The following is a 22,845-nucleotide window of genomic DNA, read 5'->3' on the forward strand; positions in this document are numbered from 1 at the left end:
AAATAAATTAATATTTACCAATACATTGAACAATGTCAAAAAGTAGGTCTACAATTTAATTATGGCATATCCAGTCCATTCCAATAAGCTGATGACTTCAGTATTAAAACTAATACATGCAGTGTCTGCAAAACATTTTGAACATTATGTTTAGAAAGCCTCAGACCAAAATAGCAGAAATTGAGTGGTCAGTCTGATGCTGTCAAAATATAGAACGCACCAGCACAGACACTGTGTTTTGTCACATTCGGTTCAGTTTCATTGCGTTTATTTTTCAATTGGTATCATAGTCACCATACCTTAAAACAGATGGTCGCCCAACTGACTACCTTTGTAAAATTCTTAGTCGCCGTCAACCAATAAAGATCACGACTGGGCGACTCCTAAATTTCAACCATGGTAGATTTTTTGAAAATTATAATTCATCTGGAATTCTGGATTTTTTTGCCCTGCCTAATTTTGTTCTAGGTTTTGTCAAAATTTGCAACATTTCACCTTAGCAGTACAGGTTTTATACCAGCACAGCAATCCGGGTTTTATACCAAGCACCATTTCAGCGATTCCAATATGGCCATGGTTATGTTATCCACGTATGTTATCTTCATCACCATTGGTCTGTTGATTTGTGAGCAGTGTAAATGTTTGTATTTGTTTGTACAAAAGTGGCATATGTCGGCGAATTTGTTGGCAAATTCCAATAAGGCAGCCATTGTTAAATCTGCATCATTTAAACATAATATTGAATAATACAAAGTCGAGGATGAAAAATAATTCCGAAAATTAACACTATTTTTTTTTTTTTAATGTAACATTTACAGCCTACAACCAAATTTCAACAAATTTTAAACAAATGACACTACATACAATATAATTCTATATTTGGTACAAACTGCAATCTGTTTTAAATCACAAAGTTATTTGATATGTAGGACAATGTACTCAACATATTCTTTAAGGTGGACATATTATGACAGCTTTTAACACCCAAAAAAATTCAACCAAAAACTTAAAATAATCTAAACTGATAATTAGAAAATAATTTTTTGTTTTTACTCAGATGTCAGGAAATTGTCTTTCAGGCCATTATATTTTCAAAATTTTCCTGAAAAGCATGCCCCTATATTCCCTACGAGTCTTTGACTGCCGTGCATTATTATTTATAATCTGCTAAATATTATGTCCTTTAAACCATTTTCTAAATAAGGGGAATTACAAGCCACTGTCATTTTTAGGATTTTTTGGGATGGAGCATTCTCATCTATATAACATCACCACAGGCAGGGAGATTTTAGTTATTTTACATTTATACATTACCTTATTTTGATATAAATATATCAACAATGAAATATTTGTAAAATCAAATCCAACGTGTACATGTTTATAAACCATGCCATTTATTACAATATGTTACTCTTATTTATTTTTAACAAAACACCATTTATGAACACTTTACAATTGTCAACCACATTTTTGGATTGTATGTATTGATGATAAATTAGATTTTACAATGGATTTGGTAAACAAAAATGGTCCCATTTAAGATGTTTTTTTAATACTATCAAATTGACTTCTTTCACCTATTTAAAAGACTTAATAGTTGGAAGCAGGGCAAATCCATGGTCAAGCAAACCAGGGGGTCGGTTTTTAAAACTCATTCAAGTGAGACAAGTTTGGTATAGTTTGAAAGTTTATTATCTCTAGTGTCAAATATGTAATGTGAAGCCCTTGGAAAGAACATTTGATCATGTGGGGTTTTTTTTTTAAACTTTATAAAACTCCAGAAACAAATATGGTAATGTCAGGGTTGTTAATTTTTATTATTTATTTGTTTGATTTAGGTGTGCATCCGATGGCCGGTGGCGATGGGTCCGCAGGAGGACTACATCGAGACTGTTGTCACCTGTGAAGGGGATTACCATGATCCTGAGCTACACAGCCGGATCGAGACATTCCGAAAGGAGTTAAAAGATCTCTTGCTTACTGGTAAGTAAAACAAGACCATCCTTCATTGTGGAAGGCTGAGTGTTGACGTTTCTTGTCTTGTGACATCAGTTGAACAGGGAACATTTTGTTTTCAAAATCATGATTAAAAATATTTCTAGTGAGTTGAAAATTGATTAGCAACTACTGTTTAATGTTTTAAAATTGTGTAGCGATCTCTGAAACTTGTGCAGCGAATCATGTCATACTGAACAAAATGTTCCTTGGTCTACATTAAGTTTTTATATTTATCTCAGTTTTACTGTAATTATTAAAATTACCAAAATATTTACAATTAAGAGTATTGAAAATAGGTTACAGAATTAAAATGCCTTAATGTGCAGTCTCTTAATTAGCCATTCAAACAGAGGTTACTTAATGGCAGTTGTGAACCAGTAGTTGTAAAGGAAAAATCCCCATCACACCAGGAAGGAATATTACCACTGAGCTAATATCTCAGTAGTAGTAGAAGTTACTTCTCCCTTCCCAGCAGAAAGGAGAGACGCTCAATAAAAATTGTCAAAATTAACATTTCATAATGTTTTGTAATGTTGCATGTTCACTTGGGAACGATTATGAATTATACACTTGGTTTGAATTGTAATATTTCGTTATCAACTACAACTACTTCAGGAAATAAAATTTTAGCAAAACATTTGAATACTTTCATTAAAACGTGATAGTATTAATTAACTGATAATTAATGTGTCTTTATTACTTTAAAATGAAAGTAATAATTAGTATTATCTGGCATTACTGCAAAATAAAACAACAAACTGACAAGGTGTTAAATAAGCTATGATGCTTAAGAAGTTAGTGGTTTTCTTGTTGGAATCTTATTAGGTCAAAAATATTTTGGTGACTTTAACATGTAACTACTGCTAATAACTATAACTTTCAGCCAACTTTCAAAACCCTCCCCACTATTTTGCCTGCTAGCTTAGGGCCTACTAAAAGCCATAATTGATCATTTCTGTAAACTTTATTTTGAATATAATACTTATATGGGTAGACAAATATAATTAGCACAAATTATATGCCTGCATTAAGCTGTTCCTTTTTCCTTTGTAGATATGAGCAAGATTAAACTGAAGAAAGTCGAGCCATGGAATAGTGTGCGAGTAACTTTCAACATCCCAAAGGAAGCGGCATTACGTCTTAAACAGCTTGCTCAACAAGGCAATGCCACGCTTCGAGAGCTTGGCGTTCTCGCCGTCCAGATACAGGGTGATCAGGCCATCTCTCTCACCATCGCTGGTCGAAACAATGAGAGGACGGAGTTGATAATCAGGACAGATGCCCGTGTTGGTGCTCCTTCTGTGTCTGTGTTTGATTCGGGGTTGCAGAGTTCCGATGAACTCAATTCTCCAGGACCTAGCAATGTTGAAGCAACTCGAAAGAATATTGCGGATTACTTGAGGCAAGGAACCTCAATATTTGATACTCTCTTCAGCTCAGCTACTGGTGTTGGGGTTTTCAAATCGCCCAATGTTGTTGCGACATCATGTGAACCAATTCCTCTCCACCAGAACAGCATGATCAGCACATGTCCGGGACGTGCTGGATCTGCTAGTGGTCAGGCACCACTGTTCATGAGCAACAACTACCCTCCAGGTCGGAGCCCAACAGGCTATCCAGCATCATCCAGTGGAAGTTTCTCTCCTCCTGGATCTAACCAAAGCCCTATTGGACCACAAGGGATAAAGTTTCCATCACCACCTATTATGGGGCTAGGACAGTCCGCAGGTTCCCCATCAATGGAAATGAATCATATGGGTCTGCCTCCACCGCCACCATATCCACATGTGGCTGGTACCATGAACAATCTTATGAGGCACGGCAAAGGTGGTAGCATGTCGAGTCCTCTTCTGGTGAACCTCTTACAAACTGAACCTTTGGCAGCAGGTTTTAGCTGTTTACCAGGAAGCAAAATGCTACCTCCAGTGGAGGGTGGTCCACCTCCAAAGAAAAAGAGGCGGCCCCGGAAGCCCAAAGAAACTACAGCTAAAGCTGTCTCACTACCATCAGAAATTGAAATCCCAATACAAAGTGTGTTGAATCCTGCCCTCAGTACAAGTGTGTCACATGCTGGTCATGTTGAAAGCCCTATGGAATCAACACAATCCACCACAGTGTTAGATACAAATGTCTCATATAGTTCCAGTCAGCATGTGTCTCTACCATCACCGGTTGGAACACCACCTATTTCAGTGCAGCATCAAGTCCATGATTCCGTTCAAAATGACTCTGGATTGAATGATAACTTGAGCACTGTTCAAGGATCCATTACCTCATTGGCGCAGGATCATAAAACTTCAGTATCTGGACATGATTCAAATATAACTAATTTGGTGAATGAAGGAGTAAGAATGATGGAAGAGAGTGATCCTTATTCACCAGAAATGACTGCTGGTAAAATCATAAATCCATACACAGGGCAGTTGGAGCCAGTGGACCTTTTAGATAATAGTCCAAACAAATTTGCAACTCAGAGTAAAAACAGGAATCAAAAAGGAAAATCCACTAATAAACCTAGTCGTGGTTCTGATAATTTGCATCATGAGGTGTTTGTGAATAGAGGAAAGAAACATTTAAACAAAAATAGTGCTAAAGCTGTTAGAAATGTACATTCTGAAAGTGCTGCAGACACACCAAGTTCAATGTCCCAAGGGGCTGTACCTAGTGATATATTTGACAGATCTGACTTAAGGACCAGACAGTTAGATTTTGGAAACCAAACAAATTGTTCTACTAGTCAGTCCGATGCAAGCCCACTGGGCAATACTCCTATTAGTAGTTCATCTCAAATAGTGCCCAGTGAAGCTACCGAGATCTATGCATCATCCCTCTCATCTAGTCAACCAAGACAAAATACATCTGTTAGTTTGCCTTCAAACTATCCTCCTCATACTGGACTAAATACATCTTCTGTGTTTACCTCTACATCGCCAAATGTCAGTCGACCTTCACGGATGTCTCATGCTCCTGTTTCTACTCTCAACTTAAACCACACCAATTCTATACATTCGGCAAATTCACCTCAGCTACAAACCAGTGCTGCCACTGTATGTGGCAATTCCAACTCCCCAAGGTCTCATTTGGCTCAAAGTGTTCGATTTACAAAAGCTTCTGATTTGCATCATTCATCACACAAACATCAAGCAGCATCCCATCCTGTATCCAACAATCAGTCTCACACTGGGTCTCCAGTGTCGACGATGAGTCTCCAGATGAGCAGGAACCAGCCATTGGTAGCTGGTGATGTCCTCCAGGAACGCAGATCCCCCGGCTCTTGCACCAGCACTCAGCACAATTTGTCAACAAGTTCTGCAGGACTGACGTGTCTGGCAACAACTGTGTCAGGTGGGACCAGTTCTACACAAACCACTTCGTCACCACTACAGCCGCAGTCTGTGATACATCCAGCTATGGATTCATCTTCAGGGAAACCGTATCCCAAGCCTTCAAAGAACAATACATGTGTGTCATCAGAATCACCAGAAATGCATAATACTTCTGGCAAGGTGCAGGATTCATTAGATAGTGCCAAAGGACCATCTGGCCATAGTCCACGAGAACATGCCTCACCCTATTCATTGCTCAACTCGCCAACTCCACGTATGGCAGAATCCAACTGTCTGGAAAGTCCAGAAAATAAAATGCCCTCAGAAGGTGATGAAAGTTCAAACCACAGTGGCATAATCACAGACATTGCAGTAGATCATACTACATCCTCTGGTTCATTTATTGATTCATCAACAGGAAAAGTGTACAATCATGATTCCGGAGTTGGTTCTTCATCAGAACGTTCTGATGACACTCCTTCTGAGCCTGGAGACAGTGAGTACAGGACTGGTCAATTGGCAGCAGATGCTGATGATTGCATCAAGTCTCAGAAGCTGTTGCCAGACTGTAAACCAGCTTCTAAGGTCATCACTGTGGGTTATGTAATGGATGATGACCACAACCCACAAAAAGAAAAATACAGTGTGAATAATTTACCCTATAGCAAAGACTCATCTATGGGACATGTAAAAAATTTGGCAAATTTTGTTTATGGACAAAGGTCTGATCTTCATACCAACAATATGGCAGTTTTACATTTGTCAGCTAAAGACTTGAAACATTTTTCAAAATCTGACGAATTAAGAAATTCTCATATTGATGTTGTTAAAAATGGTCCGATTTTAACAGATGACAAACTGATGCCAAAAGAGTTTGATCCTGAAAGGCAGGTTTCTTGTACACTAGCAGGAGGTCTACACACATCAGAAAACAAACACATACTAAAAGGTTTGTATTAGTGCTCTTGGGGTGTTTTTGAAACCAGTTGGCAGCTCTAGATTATTTGTACTTAAAATTATACTTGCACAACAACCCTTGGTTTCTGGTCCAACTGTAGGAGACTGTTGGTTTCATCTCTGTCTGTCTGTCTGTCTGTCCCACATGTTTTTCTGGATGTTATTTTCACAATGCCTTGAGATATTGAGATATTCAGCTGAATGTTTTTGTATATCCTTGTCATGTTCTGTTACAGATCAAGTTTGACTTTATTGCTCTTGAACTTGGAAGATATGAACATTTGTTTTCGGAATGCATCACGATATTGAGCAGAATTTGTGTGCATATCTTTAGCATGTACAGTTACAAATGTGTTTGAATTACAAGGCAATATACCTGTGTTTTGCAGAGTTATGGCCCTTGAACATAGGGGACACGTATTGCCTTAATTAGCAGTACTCTCAGAAGACTTGTTTTATGATGAGCATAGGTGTATATATATAAATACATGTGTAAATATATAAAAGCCATTGCTGCTGTAAAAAAATTAGGCCTAACCACGCTTTTAAATAGAGGCCCCCCTCTAATTTTCATCCAGCAAGAACTTTATCATGTTCGTAGCTCAGTGGTACAGCGCATGTCTGATGCGCGATCTATCTAGGATCGATTCCTGTCGGTGGGCTATTGGGCTATTTCTCGTTCCAGCCAGTGCTTCACAACTGGTGTAACAAAGGCTGTGTTATGTACTATTCTGTCTGTGAGATGGTGCATATAAGAGATCCTTTGCTGCTAATCGAAAAGAGTAGCCCATGAATTGGCAACAGCAGGTTTCCTCTCTCAATATCTGTGGTTCTTAAGCATATGTCCGGTGCCATATAACTGTAAATAAAATGTGTTGAGTGCATCATTACATAAAACATTCCTTCCTTCCATTATCATGTACTGTTACAGTTCATAGCGATTTACACGTTTTTGACAGTTATTGCACTTGAACTTGGGAAATAAAAAAAGTTGTTTTTCTGGCTTTGTTTTGCAATGCCACAAGATATTGAGATGAATTTTTTTATATAGCTTTATCATGTAGTGTTACACATCTAGTATGACTTCCATGGCAAATTACCAATTTTTTATAGTTATGGCCCTTGAATTTAGTTTTCAGGACTTCCGTTTTGCAATGCCTGTATATACCTTTAATCTGTACCTGTTACAAATCAAGTTTAACTTTCATGGTGATTTACCCATTTTTCACAGAGCTTCTCACATATTAAACAAATTTAACTGTCATGATTGAGGGGTCTCTCAAAACTCCAGTGGGCGGGATGTAGCCCAGCGGTAAAGCGCTCGCTTGGTGCACAGTTGGTCTAGAATCGATCCCCGTCAGTGGGCCCATTGTGCTATTTCTCGTTCCATCCAGTGCATCACAACTGGTATATCAAAGGCCTTGGTATGTGCTATCCTGTCTGTGAGATGGTGCATATAAAAGATCCGTTGCTGCTAATCGAAACGATTAGCACATGAAGTGGCGACAGCGGGTTTCCTCTCCCAATATTTATGTGGTCCTTAGCCATATGTCGACGTCATATAATGAGTGCATCGTTAATAAAATATTTTCTTAAAACTCCAAAACATATATCCATAGATGTATAGTACTATGGTACAACACCATTCCAAATGTTGGAGGGTTTGCCTTAAAATTTCAACAATGGCCAGCTGTTGGCAAAAGTGTTACATGTAAGGGAGTGTCAAAAATTAGATAACGCTTTAAGGATATGTGGAGGGGCAGTGTTTTCAAGACCATATGTTATGTTTATTAATCATTTAGGCTAAAAAAAAGTGTTTCAGGAAATACAGAAAAAAAGGACTGATCTTACCATATTTTATTTTTGTGCATTATTATTATCATTACCGTATTTGACCGGAAATAAGCCCATGTCTTTGAATAAGCCCACCTCCGTTTTGATAGCATTTAAGAAATTAGGCCCTCATTCGTAAATAAGCCCACCCCCAACTTCGTCACCTTATAAATAACATGAAATTGCAAGTTTGCTCAAAGTTCATTTAAAAGATAATTAAACACAAATGTAACACAATATTTTACCACCAGTGAGATTTAGCAGTTTAACAATAACAGTGTGTAACATTGTTTTCAATTTCCTGCCTGCAGTATTTCTCTGAAGTATCCAAGCCCAAGTATGAACTGAAAACCAATGTCTATTTTTACCACCACACTGGGTCCGCAGTTAATGCTAATTAAGCAAATACCTTATTCTGATTGGCTAAGAACAATGACCTTAGATTGACAATTCTTTGTAGTGTAAGCTGGCTGCCTGTGTCAGAAACGTGTGTATACAAAGAGTTTGTTGTTAATTGCTGTTGTTTTAAGTCTTCTCAGCATTAAATTTTGGATGTAAATAAACAGCACTGGTAAGTAATTGTAACATAGAAGGTGTGTTTCTGATAATTAGATACTAGTAAAAAAAACCCACAATTTAATTAATAAACAATTATTATTTATTAATAACAAATGGAACACTAATTAATAGATGTGCTACTAAACGTTTTTTTTTTCTTCCTAGTTCATTTAAGTATTGTTATTTATTTTAATTATTATTATTAAAAAATGTTTCAACAAAACTGGCCCCTTGTCTGGGAATAAGCCCACCCCATGCCAAGCTCACAATGAGTTGTCTTGGCCCCCTGGGCTTATTTCCGGTCAAATACGGGGTATATTGATTTAAAAAAAAAAAAAATCATTGAAAAAAGTACCTACATAACATTTTATCAGGACCTGTAGGGGATGTTGCTTTACCACTAAGCAACATGTTACTGAGTACAGAATCCAATCTTCCCCACTTTCAAGGGATTTCACATTACATTAGCAAACGATGTTACAATATGGTAACCAGAAACCATGACTTTAATGGGCATTTTGTAGACCAATAAATGTATGGTTACATGCCATTGAGAACCGGAGGCCCCCACTTGAAGACTAAAAGATACATTTTGTTTATCTTACTCTTAAATTAAAGATAAAAATATGTCTTGTCTATCCCACTGTGTGTGTGTCTCTCTCCCCCTCCCTGTTTCCGACACACACACATATCAGGCTATAGGATTTCAAATTTCATGAGTCACTTTTTCGGTTCAGTGCCTTTTGTGATCAAGGGAACCCATCGGAAAGTGTTTATTATTTTTGTTGAATAGTCGTACTCGATATGTATTCAGTTCTGTGAGTTTACGGACACGCTACCAACACAGTACCGGAAATGATCGTTTCCGTGAAATCTGAAGGCCTGGCACATGGTGCTGTTGTGTTATATTGAGACTTTTGTTAACATTTGCCTTGCTGCACTGCCTTCTGGCTGTAATGCCTTTAAAAATCTTCATCAGTCCAGGGCCCCGTTGCACGAAAGAATTGTAGCTAAGGTTAATCATAGTGACTTCTGGTAAATTTTACAACTGGCACCGTAAACTTCACAGCCGTTCCACAAAGCAACCTTACGGTAGTCGTAAGTGCCCCTTTAATGATTAAAATATTCTTTACGAAGAAGTACGAATTAGTTAAATAATGAAATCGTTACTGACTTTTCAGAACATCTATGATGTATTCATTGGTATCAGACATCCATGGAGTAACTTCGTCAGTTTATTTGCTAAGCGATAATTGCTGTATGCATAAGACATGAGTTATCTCCCGTATTTTCATGTAAAGGTCATATGGCCTAGAGTGTTTTTCATCGAACTCCGAGTTTTATAAAAAGTATTTGATATATATTAGATCCATTTTTATACAGAAAGTTAGTATCATCATTTAACTACCATTTGACAGCTACGTTAGTAGCTTACAACTGCCTTGTACCTATTGTAAATTTTCACAGTAATTTACGACGATAGTAAGCTACGCTGCGTTGTGTAATGGGTTGGCGATCGTAGAACAGAGTTAAGGAGATGATAGTAGGCATTTATGGCGATAGTAGTGCTAAGATAACTTCATGGAACGGGGCCCAGGCCTTTAATCTGATGCCATAAAAACAAAATAAATGTTTTCATTGCTAAAACAATTTATAGCTTTTGTATGTATCAAACAAACAAATAGGCACTGGTATGGGACTTTGTGACAGACCCTGGTTTTTGAACACTATGACATATTTTTGGACACTATGACATATTTTTGGACACTATGGCATATGTTTGGACACTATGGCATATCTTTGGACACTATGACATATTTTTGGACACTATGGCATATCTTTGGACACTATGACATATCTTTGGACACTATGGCATATCTTTGGACACTATGACATATTTTTGGACACTATGACATATTTTTGAACACTATGACATATCTTTGGACACTATGACATATCTTTGGACACTATGACATATCTTTGGACACTATGACATATTTTTGGACCCAAATATTTTACAGGTTTGTAGATACTTCAAAATATTGGTTAAATTATGTTATGGTAAGCTTTTCAAGTGTAGAACAGCTGACACATTTTTGTCTGTGTTGTGTTTCCGTACACCCTAATAGGGTTTCTGCCTGAGGGTAAAACGGGTATGGTGTCGTATGCAAATTTTTTGGCAAATTTTATTTTTTTATGTTAACTTTTTGACAAAATTAATTACTCTTATCATTACTGTGTCATTTTCTTAACCCTAAACCTAAATGTAACCCTTTTGGGGGGGGGGGGGGGGGCATACCCCCTGTTGACTGGTTGAATTCAATTCCAAAGCACCATACTCAAAAAGTTCGTTCTGGCAGAAACACTGCCTGATATATGGTATTTTCTTATTTATTGGTGGACTCCTCTTCCCAGGATGGTATTTGAAGACTTGAAAAGTCGTCTAATAGACAGCAATAAATGTTAACATACCATTATCCCATATGCCAACTACAGTAAATACTGAATGTTATTGTTACATACTCCAGTGTTCTCGCTGCTCCATTTAAGTGGGGCGCCCCGCCCCGCTATTCCATTTTGCCACCCTCCTTTCACGTTCCCCACCCTCCTTTATTTTTGAGCGCCATCCTTTATTTGTTTAGTGCCCCTCTTTATTTTCCAGCACCTATCTCTGCTATTTCCAAATGCACTTTTTTCCACACAAAAAAACAACTATCACACTGGACATCAAAGGAAACAAGCCACGTTGTGTACGAAAAAGCAATTGACGAAGCATTTACGACAATTACCGTAACGTAATTTAACAGTATTTTTAACAGCTTCTATTTTGTCCAATATCTGTATCCATTTGTATGTTTGATAGACACATTAAAAGTTATATTTTATGTAAGCAATGAAAACATTTTATTTTTTACGGATTCGTCAATCTCCGATTGAAAAAAAAACCCTCTTATTTGGCGCCAAATTTGTCACGTGATCAGAACGGTCATTCTGTCTTTTGTTTCCACTAACTATCGTTGGATATTTTGTTCTCAGTTGCAGATATAATTGGTTGAAACTGATGATTTTTACTTTCTGTTATTCTGTTTATTCAGCAGTTCTTTATAAAATATTGTAAACTTTTCATTTTGAGGGGATATGAACGCTTATAAAAACAACGGAAGAGGTAGTGTTTATCATTAAAATCATTTATCTTGAGTGCCAAATAATATATACACCGTCTTTACAAAAATGAAACTTTTTATCAGCTGGCGATAATATTTTATCACAGCGATCGATTCATTCGATGAAGATGGAAATAACAAAAATGTATCTGACATTAGGAGATCACTTTACAAACATCTTTATTGTTTTTCGTATATCTTGAAATCATTATTAAAAATAATAATATTAAAACTTTGATCGGTCCAGCAAAACCAGCAAAAATTAAACCCCTTTGCATTTTTTTGTAGGCAAAATAAGGAGTATGCCATTACTCAAAGTCTACCAACACACAACAATATGGTAACCAAACTACTTCCCCCCTCCCCCCTTTTTTTTTTTTTTTTTTTTTTGAAGTGTGTGGTGCCGAGCGGCCGCCCTCCTTTAATTTTCACCCAGCGAGAACACTGTACTCGTTCAGTCTCTCCCTCTCTCTCTCTCTCTCTCTCTCTCTCTCTCTCTCTCTCTCTCTCTCTCTCTCTCTCTCTCTTTTTAAGAACAAGCATGAATTTATTTGACAAATTAATACTGTTTAAGACTAAATGCCACAAAGAAGAATATTTAAAATATATTTAATAACAAATTTAGCTAATTAGCTTGGTGGGCTAATGAATTTCATAAATTTGTCAAATATTGGTTGAAAGCTAAATTACATTGCCTAAAACCTATAGACTGCAGCTTTAAAAATATGGTAACAGTATATATTGATGTATTTTAATCAAATGATCTTTCATTAGAGATAAAACTGTTTTTTTTATGATAATATTAATATTAATGTGTCTGTTCCTATAGGTGCAGATGGCCCAGTTGATGCAGATAGAAGTGTTCAAGGATATGAAACTCCACCAGGATTCTGTGATCCTCGCAGTATGATGAACAGGAGCCTGGGCAAGCAAGGCAGTCCTTTCTGCATGGACAGTTCTGTAAATAGGGCACCCAGTAATCCGTGCAGTAGGTCCAGTCCTGACTGCATCAGTTACATGCCTGTGGATAGTGCTTGTGATATGGAACATGGTGATTCTAGTGAAGTTGGTCCACGCGGCTATTTTCCAGGCGGAACTGATGGGTCAGGTGATGTGCGGTACCAGTCCCAGTCTCCAAAGAGTGGTTTGTGCCAGGAACTAGTGGAAATTGATGCCATGCAGGCAGTGTTCACAGGAGGATCTCTGAGAGGACATGCCACATTGCCAGAGGGGATGAAAGGTTCAAATATTACCAGCAAATATTCAAAACAGTCATCTCCAGTGAATGTAAATATGCTTAATCATATTTATGCACCAGGTCTGCCTCTGCCTCGCAGACTTACTGAGTCGGTTCAGCGACTTGTGAAGCCCCTCCCATCTAATGATCATAATCTACCTCAGATGAGGGCTTCCAAGTCTCCTAGTTCAGGTGGTTCAAAACAGGGTTCTAATGGTGAAAAATCGCCTCGCAGCGCTCACAGCGGAGCAAGATCACCTGGTGCAAACACAGCCCGTAGTGCTAGAGGGAAACCTCACGGACAAGACATACAGGTGTCTAATGCGATCTCTAGTGTCTCCTGCATGAAGCAAACTATGCTATCTGGTGGTATGGTTTTGATGAACTGCAACAGGACACTGTCACCGGGTGTTTCCTTGCCGGTCAGTTCGCCCCAGACTGTTATGGCATCAGGAAAACAAGGATCTCGTTGTTTGGCAGCAGATGCACAAGCCCATTCCTGGGAGTCCATGAACACTTTGCAGCAGCATTCCATGCCACAAGCAGAGGACAATCAGTTCCAAAACAAGGCATGTTTACCACTGCCGACACCATTTGCTCACACAACCATAAACCATTCTAGTCGGGTTGAAAATCAGTCGAATCCGACACCCGACAGTGACAAAGCAGATACATCAGTAGACACATCTGTGCCTTTATCTTCGTCCCTAAAGTGCAATAGTGGCATTGGTTCCACATTACAAAGTGAAGACTCGGTTCTGTATGCAACAAACACATCACTTAGTGTGGACACCCATAGACTGAAGTCCACTATATCTTGTGCCATAGACCATGCATCATTTTCATCTGATCTCAGTAAAAGTGTTTCTAGCCATAATATTTGTGCAGACCATACCATCGGTTTGAGCCTGGGACTTCACATGAGCCCTATACCAAGTGTAAGTGTTTCACCAAGTTCTGCTCAGCACAGGCATGAATCTCAGCTTCCTACAACAGGCAGCCACAATTATGTGTCACAGCATTCCACTGTGGGACTCTCGGGTATTGTTGCATCTGGACTTACGTCAGGACATTCTGGTGTTGCAGGACAACAACTGTTATCCCCAGTTACAAGAGAAGATGGTCCGGTTGTAAGGAATGATAATTCAAGCATTGATGTTCCTCATACAACATCTCAAGGGAATGGTATTTTCTCAAGGCAGGACAACACCTCTACTATGTGCTTGTCAACTCCTGTTGAACAGTTGGGTGAATCTGCCAGTCGTGGCCATGTTCAGGCGAATGATGTAGGTAGCCATGAAAACCATGGCCATCAAAATTCAACTGTCGGTGAACCTGCCAACTGCAGAGAATGCAAAAGTCCTCATAATAATTGCAGGGGTGATTATGTTAGCAACTCAAATGATCAGTTTGAATCTGTTGGCAAACTGCCTGTTGATTCTACAAGTTTGTCAACAGACCAGAACAATGGAAAGTCAGAAGATGGAGAATCACAAGGTAGAGAAGTGAGCCCTAATACAATTATGTCAGACTTCACCGACACGTCAGCAGTTAAAACATCAAAATCTGACATTGAATCATTAAGCAAAGAAGTGGTGAAAGTAACAGACACTCCAGTTAATATCACAGCAGCTGTAGACAGAACTGATCCAATGTCTCATCTTAAACAAGCTAACAGTGAAGACATTGTTGCCAAACCGACATACAGTAACACTTCTGAATTACACGAATCATCTGAGAGCATGGCACAAAATGATACTGTGGCACATAAGAGTGCTGAAAGTGTCCCAATGGCAGAAAGCTTGAATCAGTTTGAAGGATGTACTGATACTATGCAAGCAATGTCTGGAGAAGAACCAGCTACCCCTAGAAGGATCACCAGAAAAAGTAAATCCAGCAGTGAAAGTGAGATTCAGGAAACTGACTCTGATGGATTGGTTGCCAAAAGTGGAGATGCTTCTCAAGAGACAACACCAGACAATTCCTCTAATCAGGTGCAGCAAAAGGGCAGACCAGACTCAATTGGGATGGGTCTGCGAGTCCGTGAAATTCGAAAGCAAGGGCATTCAGAAGACCGGTTGAAGTCATCACCTGATGAGCTTAACGATAAACTGGAGAAACCATTGCTGGTTAGGAAGATGGAGGTCCCCAACAAGGATGAAGATATGGCTTGGAAGAAGACCACTGCAAGACGAATAAAGGTTTCCCCACCTGTTCTCACTGAGAAGTCACAATCCTACTGTAAGTACTTCTGAGAGAAAAGTCCCTGTTCTTGTTTGGTCAGCTAGATTGGTTGTTGATGAACATGGTAATTAAGTTGGCTACCTTTGGCTATTTTTGTCATATTCTGCAATATTTTTTCATGAGTGTACAAAACATTCCCCTGCTAAAAATTTTGTTTCCCCTTTACGAATTGAAATGGCAGATATACAATGTAGGTATTACTTTTCCTTATTGAGTGGACAACACTGTTTACATGTTATATATTTATTTTTCAGTTTTAGTCAAAATATTAAATTTAAGTTTTAAAAGAGTACTATTTGTCAAATATAATATTTTAAAAGTACCATTGTATAGGCTGTTTTTATTTCAGAAATGTCATTGACTTTAAATAACTTGATTTGTACATTATGCATATATTTATCTAGTATGTAAGAGATGTATGATGTAGGCTTTAATATTGACTCAAAATGGTTTCAGCATAAATACTTGTTTGTTCAGCAAGTCTGGTTACGGTAGGATACCTGCAGTTTCTACCAGAACAATTTAAAGCAGACAATGGCTAGTCTGCAAAAAGTAACGTTGATCTGATAAAACTATTGACACGGTGAGACCTGTGTAATTTGTACATGGAAATTATATATTTTAGATTTTTCAAAAAAGGACATATTTTATTAATTTTCTATTTAATTTTGCAGCATTCTTTGATATTCCCATAATCCAAGGTCGCACTAGGAGCCAGGCAGCACCCGAGGTGAAGGACAGCAAGGACAAGGAGAAGCAGGAGTCTCCCACCGAGTCCCAGAAACGTGCTGCACGACCATCTCGTCAAAAAGGTGGGTGTCTTGATGATTTCAATGTTTCCATGTCGACTGACTTGATTCCATATTAGCCATTCATACTTGTAACAGAAAAACATGTTTGGCATGCTGTTAGTTATGCTGCTACTTAACCAGAGAATCGAGCAGTTATAAGGATGTAATGTTCACAGCTTTTTATCAAAGTTCAGCTTCTTTGTACATACAAATAAATCACACAATTCGTCTAGATTCTGATCATCATGGAATGTCTTGGTCAGCCTTTGAAGAAGCCAAGACATTTTACTTAACACATAATTTGTATAGAATTCTGACGTTCATAAAGTCATTAAAGCCAAAATTGTTTACTTTACCATATTTTTATGTTAAACTGTTTAGAACTATCATAAAAATGTGTCATATTGTACCCATGCTACAGAATGTCCCTTTCTATTAAAGAACAATAGCTTCATTCATCAGATAGCACCTTCTCAGTAGGTGCAGTATCATTAGTGGTTGGTCTAAAAAAATGTGTTAATCTATCCCATTGCAGAGATTTCACTTAATTATAATCCATTCATGCACCTAGTACATTCATAAATGTGTGTGTTTCTTTATCAAACTCGTGAAATGTACATGTTGGAGGATGGGGGGGGGGGGAGTAGTTACGAAACATAACGAGAGGTATATGTTGGGAGTGGGATCTAAAACAAATCTGAACTTCAGTGTTTTCCCCAGGATTTTTGTTTCAGAGGGTTTGCAAAATAGTTTGACATTAACTGAGATTGACATTAAAGGGTGCGAAAATGCTAGGGGAGTTTGGGGGCATGCTCCCCAGTAATGTGTTTTTTTAATTTCCAGTTGTTTTTAGATGCCTTATGGAATACATGAGGGTGTCATGTACACTTATAGATGGAGATATTTTAAGATAGATTTTAATAATAATGTTTATTATTATTAAATATTTGCAATAAAAAACAATAATTTAAAAAAGAAGTATAAAAGTATTAGACTAAGCACAAATAGATAATGCATAATACTGAATTACTGATTGTAATATGTATTATCTGTTATCTATCTATTTATCTAAAAGTAAAACCCAGGTCTTCTAGAATTTTTTTTAAAATCCACTAACCATGGGATTGGTGATTTTAAAAATTAATTATCCATGATTGAATATTCATTAGCCCTACTTCTGTATGTATATCAGGGGTTCTAGAATTTAAAAAAAAATGACTTCCCATACTGATCAGTGACTGATAAAATAAATAAAAGAAAGTAATTTTTTTATATATATATATATATGTAGGTACATTTTAAAATTTGTGTTAACCTTTAGACTACTGGATTAATTTTTAACAAAAACCACGTTGAGTGGGTACAAGTTTATAATTTTTACTCACATATATTCACTTAAATGTTTTATAAAAACATGAAATAAAGTTCATATATTAATCGGTAAGTATTATTTTCGTGTCTTTTTTTGTAATTTTTATTATTTTAGATCGGCTAATGGTGATTAAAATTAGGCAAAAAATCGAAAAAGTTGTGTTTTCTTACGGGCATTTGTGGCCAGCTGTCCAGTATTTATGTCCATTATTCCCGATAACAGTGGTTTTCTGACAAGAATTTTTTTTTAAACCCGAACTAAGATTCATATTGCAATATTTGGTAATTTTCGTTGTTGGTAAAACTATCAAATTTATTATCAAATTAGCTGTCACAATCAGCTATCGATCCCTGAAAATGACAGCGACGTGCCGCCATTGTTGTCAAGCGTAAATACTTGCCGAAAACCACTTTTTGAACTCAAAATTTCAAGGTATTTTCAATTGAAAAAATCAAAACAAAAGCCACCATTTTGAAAAAAAATCTTTTTTCTTTAATTATATTTCCGTTTCCGGTGAGTGTCGTGTGCAAAACGGCGGGAAATATGAATTAGGGTTAGGGAATGCACTGTATACAGTATACAGTGTACAGTTAATGGTGATTAAAATTAGGCAAAAAATCGAAAAAGTTGTGTTTTCTTACGGGCATTTGTGGCCAGCTGTCCAGTATTTATGTCCATTATTCCCGATAACAGTGGTTTTCTGACAAGAATTTTTTTTTAAACCCGAACTAAGATTCATATTGCAATATTTGGTAATTTTCGTTGTTGGTAAAACTATCAAATTTATTATCAAATTAGCTGTCACAATCAGCTATCGATCCCTGAAAATGACAGCGACGTGCCGCCATTGTTGTCAAGCGTAAATACTTGCCGAAAACCACTTTTTGAACTCAAAATTTCAAGGTATTTTCAATTGAAAAAATCAAAACAAAAGCCACCATTTTGAAAAAAAATCTTTTTTCTTTAATTATATTTCCGTTTCCGGTGAGTGTCGTGTGCAAAACGGCGGGAAATATGAATTAGGGTTAGGGAATGCACTGTATACAGTATACAGTGTACAGTTTATCGACTGACGTGATGTCGGGCGAGATATCTCGCCTGCAGTAGTCAGAAGGTTAATTCATCATATAATGCACTTAAAAATAATTTGCAAATTTAATTATGTAATGTTTAAATATAATTAAAAAAACAACACAAAAACAAAAACAGACCAACCAAAAAAACTGGTCACCGTTTATTTTGTTACACCTGCACTGTGTTAGAGTAACAACTGTTAGGGTACCAGTCACTTAGTAGTTAAATTACCGGTGTCGTGGCAGGCCATCGGTCTACAGGCTGGTAGGTACTGGGTTCGGATCCCAGTCGAGGCATGGAATTTTTAATCCAGATACGACTCCAAACCCTGACTGAGTGCCCCACAAGGCTCAATGGGTAGGTGTAAACCACTTGCACCGACCAGTGATCCATAACTGGTTCAACAAAGGCCATGGTTTGTGCTATCCTGCCTGTGGGAAGTGCAAATAAAAGATCCCTTGCTGTCTGTCGTAAAAGAGTAGCCTATGTGACGTCAGCGGGTTTCCTCTAAAAAAATCTGTGTGGTCCTTAACGATATGTCTGACACCATATAACCGTAAATAAAATGTGTTGAGTGCGTTGTTAAATAAAACATTTATTTATTTTTTTCCTTTTGAATTTTTGAAATTCGTTAGTATATTGATAAATCTACCATTGTGTTTTTGCAGATAATGAACAACCAGCTGCCAAACGACGCCGATCCCGCGATCACAGATAGCAGACGATTAGTTCGCCTCAGCATCTATATTGTCCATTGTACATAGACAGATCTTCTCAAATGTTTGACACACTTAAAAACAACTAATAATCATAATATTTATGCCAGTTCCCTCTCCCTTCAAGAAAACACCAGCAAGTGTTTTTCGATGGGTAGCTATTCCTTGTTGTGTGTGTGTATATAGATACATATATATATATATATGCACATATGTATATGAAGTTTGTGTATATAAATTATATATTTGTTTCTTTCTATTTATGTTTACTGTAACATTAATGTAAGATTTAACTGTGTATAAATGAAATAAAGCCATGTTTGGGTGATATGTTTGTTTTTGAGATCTAGATTTACTATCATATTGTGGATTTTTTTTTTTTTTTTTTTTTTGTATGCATTGCTGTACAGTTTTCAGAGTGTATTAATTTAATAATATAGCTATTTGAATCAAAAGTGTTTTGCTTCATAAACCATTTACGCCAAATTCCCCTTTGCATAGTGGTGGAGTCGATTTCCACCAAGTATTGTGTGTGATGAACATAACTTTTGTGATACAGAGTTAAGAGAACATGTTGTGCATAATTTTACAATAGGTAATTAATTTAGTAACTGTACACATTTTTTGTCATGAATTGGAGTAATATTAATCTTTAAAATTTTCTGATGATTTTGTAACAATGCATTAGTAGTGTTAAAATAATGATTAGAAAGAACATTCACATAAGGTGGTGATTACCTGTTTTAACACTGCTCTGTTGTAACATTGTATTACGTAGTGTTAAAATAGTGTTCAATAAGGTTGTCAGTTTTAACACTACTATGTTGGAACATTCTTTTCAGTAGTGTTAAAATGGTGTTAAAGGAACATTCATGTGAGTGGTGGCTACCTATTTTAACACTACTGTGTTGTAGCATTGTATTAGTGGTGTTAAAATAGTGTTTAAGTACTTTAACCTTTATCTGGGCTGTGTCTTTTCAACATTTTATACCCAGAATTGGACATTTTGGGTGTTTTCACACTCCAGAAATAATTACTAAATACACTGACCTTGTGGCTAAGCTGTAACTTGAAGTGAAAGTATTGTTAGTAAAAATATAAAAAGTAGATAAGCAGATGATGAAGCAAGAATTTTATTTCTCTTTAGAGTTACCTCCCTTAAGCATTTGAGGTTTGGACTTTGTGCAGAGATGGAAATAGTATTGTCAGTAATGGTTTTGGGGAGGGTTTTTTAAATTATTATTAATATTATTTGTATTATTGTTAATTTTAAATTAGATTTTGATATTAATTGTAAAGAAATTTAAAGAACATTTAATTGTATGACAATAGGCAATAAAAATGGTTGACACTGTTAGGCTCAATTTAGCCATTATTGTAAGTTTTTTCTTCAAATAATTATATATATATATACACATATACATATTATTATAAACAAATGATTGTTTTGTTGTTTGTTGAAAATTAGTTTATTAAGAATTACATATGAGCAATTCTTAAAAGGTTTTAGTTTTTTTAAATAATGATTTTACTACCATAATAGTCCAAGTCATCTCTGGGCTCTAAATTACCCTGTTAACTGGATATGGGTTAAAAATTACTGGACTGATCAAACAACCCTATTTTAACACTACTTCATTTCAGCAGTGTTTGAACTTGCCGGCATTGTTTATAATGAGATCAGGCTTCATTAAAAAACATCTCTTGCCCTCTGTCCATTCTTAATTTTGTAACATTTTCATAATTGGTTAGATCATTTGATAAATTATTTTGTAATATGAATAGAAGAAACAAACTACACATGTATTGAAAAGATTTTAAATTTTTGTTGAAAATTATCCAATAAAGTATCTTAAAGGTGCTACGTCAAAGTTGCAATATTTTTTTTGCTTTAAAACAAAAAGTTTATATCTTCAGCTATATGTCTGAAGAAACATTTTGAGAGTTTATCACACATTTTAACTAGTGACTTCACTGTTTTATGCGTACACATTCATCGCACTAAGTTTACACTGAATTTTTTGCGGTCAGCTGACAAAAGAAACGGTGATGGTGGCAATGCTATATTTAGTCTCAAAATTATTCGGGGAAACCCCTCTTGTCATCCAGTGAAAGATTTTAAAATTATTTTTCTAGAATTAATTATAAAAAGATTATTCATGGGATTGATTAATTTGTAGTTATTTATTACAAATAAATGTGAAAATAATGAAATATTGTAGTTTCAACTTTGCCATAGGACCTTTAAAACAAATATAGTTTAGGTATATAGATTGTTTTTTTTATACATTTTGACCACTTGAACACAAGTGAGTTTGAGGAGGGCAAGCTGACATTTTAATCTTAGCCTTTTAGTTTGATTTAGCTTAATGGAGTGATGATTTTTTTTTTTTTAAAGCTATAAAACAAGTTATTAAAAATGTTTAAGATATATAACAACTAGTTTTTGTTGTATAGAAGTACACAATTATCTCATAACAGATTTTGTTTCATCAGGAGATCATTGCATCCACTGAAACAGTTGTACATATTTTACGACAATACCTTGATTGCTTCTCTATTAGATGCTGCTTGTTGTTAAAGATATATATATAGTGTATGACCTGACCTGCAGGTCCTCATCAATTCGCTATTTCTATTGCACTGTCGACCAGTCTTTGATTAGATCTGGATCACGTCTCTGTTTTGGCTTGCGGCTTTATTCTTGTTAGTGCCCATTCATTCTGTTAGTTGTAGCTCCTCGTCACTGGCAGACTGTATATTTTTTATTTTTATATACAGTATTTGTGAATAAAGTATAGATCTTATTTCATAACAAACTAACTTGTATTTCTGCTTTATTTATTTTTAATTAATTCTTTTATTTTATTAGCTCCACTGTTGATGTTTTAAGGCTGGTATGTCTGGCATCTGGCACTTTTCCTTTAAAACCGGCTTCGGTGGCGTCGTGGTTAGGCCATCGGTCAACAGGCTGGTAGGTACTGGGTTTGGATCCCAGTCGAGGCATGGGATTTTTAATCCAGATACAGACTCCAAACCCTGAGTGAGTGCTCTGCAAGGCTTAATGGGTAGGTGTAAACCACTTGCACCGACCAGTGATCCATAACTGGTTCAACAAAGGCCATGGTTTGTGCTATCCTGCCTGTGGGAAGTGCAAATAAAAGATCCCTTGCTGCTAATCAGAAAGAGTAGTCCATGAAGTGGCGACAGTGGGTTTCCTCTCAAAATCTGTGTTGTCCTTAACCATATGTCTGACGCCATATAACCGTAAATAAAATGTGTTGAGTGCGTTGTTAAATAAAACATTTCTTTCTTTTTCCTTTTGAAAGTCTTAACTTACAAAGTTTTGGGGGTCGGGGATTTGGCTCAGTCGGTTGAGTGCTCGCTTGAGGTTCTTGCATGATTAAACTACCTCAGTTGATCCATTGAACTGATTGGGTTTTTTTCTCGTTCCGACTAGTGTACCACAATTAGTCAAAGGCCATGGAAAAGTACATATAAAAGATCCCTTGCTGCATTGGGAAAAATGTTGCGGGTTTCCTCTGATGACTGTCAGAATTACCAAATGTTTGACA

At 36.6% G+C, this 22,845-nt stretch overlaps 1 protein-coding gene across 1 annotated transcript in view; it reads left to right on the forward strand.

The window, feature by feature from the left end:
• LOC121374149 overlaps positions 1-22,093 on the forward strand; it is a 33,593-nt gene extending 11,500 nt beyond the window's left edge. The window contains exons 2-6 of the mRNA XM_041501113.1: positions 1,839-1,983; positions 3,052-6,273; positions 12,666-15,314; positions 15,992-16,129; positions 19,223-22,093. Of these exons, the coding sequence (XP_041357047.1) occupies positions 1,863-1,983; positions 3,052-6,273; positions 12,666-15,314; positions 15,992-16,129; positions 19,223-19,272 (6,180 nt within the window). The 5' untranslated portion in view covers positions 1,839-1,862 and the 3' untranslated portion in view covers positions 19,273-22,093. The remainder of the gene's footprint in view (positions 1-1,838; positions 1,984-3,051; positions 6,274-12,665; positions 15,315-15,991; positions 16,130-19,222) is intronic.
• Positions 22,094-22,845: the final 752 nt, after the last annotated feature.

Source organism: Gigantopelta aegis, chromosome 6 (assembly GCF_016097555.1).
Source record: "Gigantopelta aegis isolate Gae_Host chromosome 6, Gae_host_genome, whole genome shotgun sequence".
In the NCBI taxonomy this organism is placed as follows: Eukaryota; Metazoa; Mollusca; class Gastropoda; order Neomphalida; family Peltospiridae; genus Gigantopelta; species Gigantopelta aegis.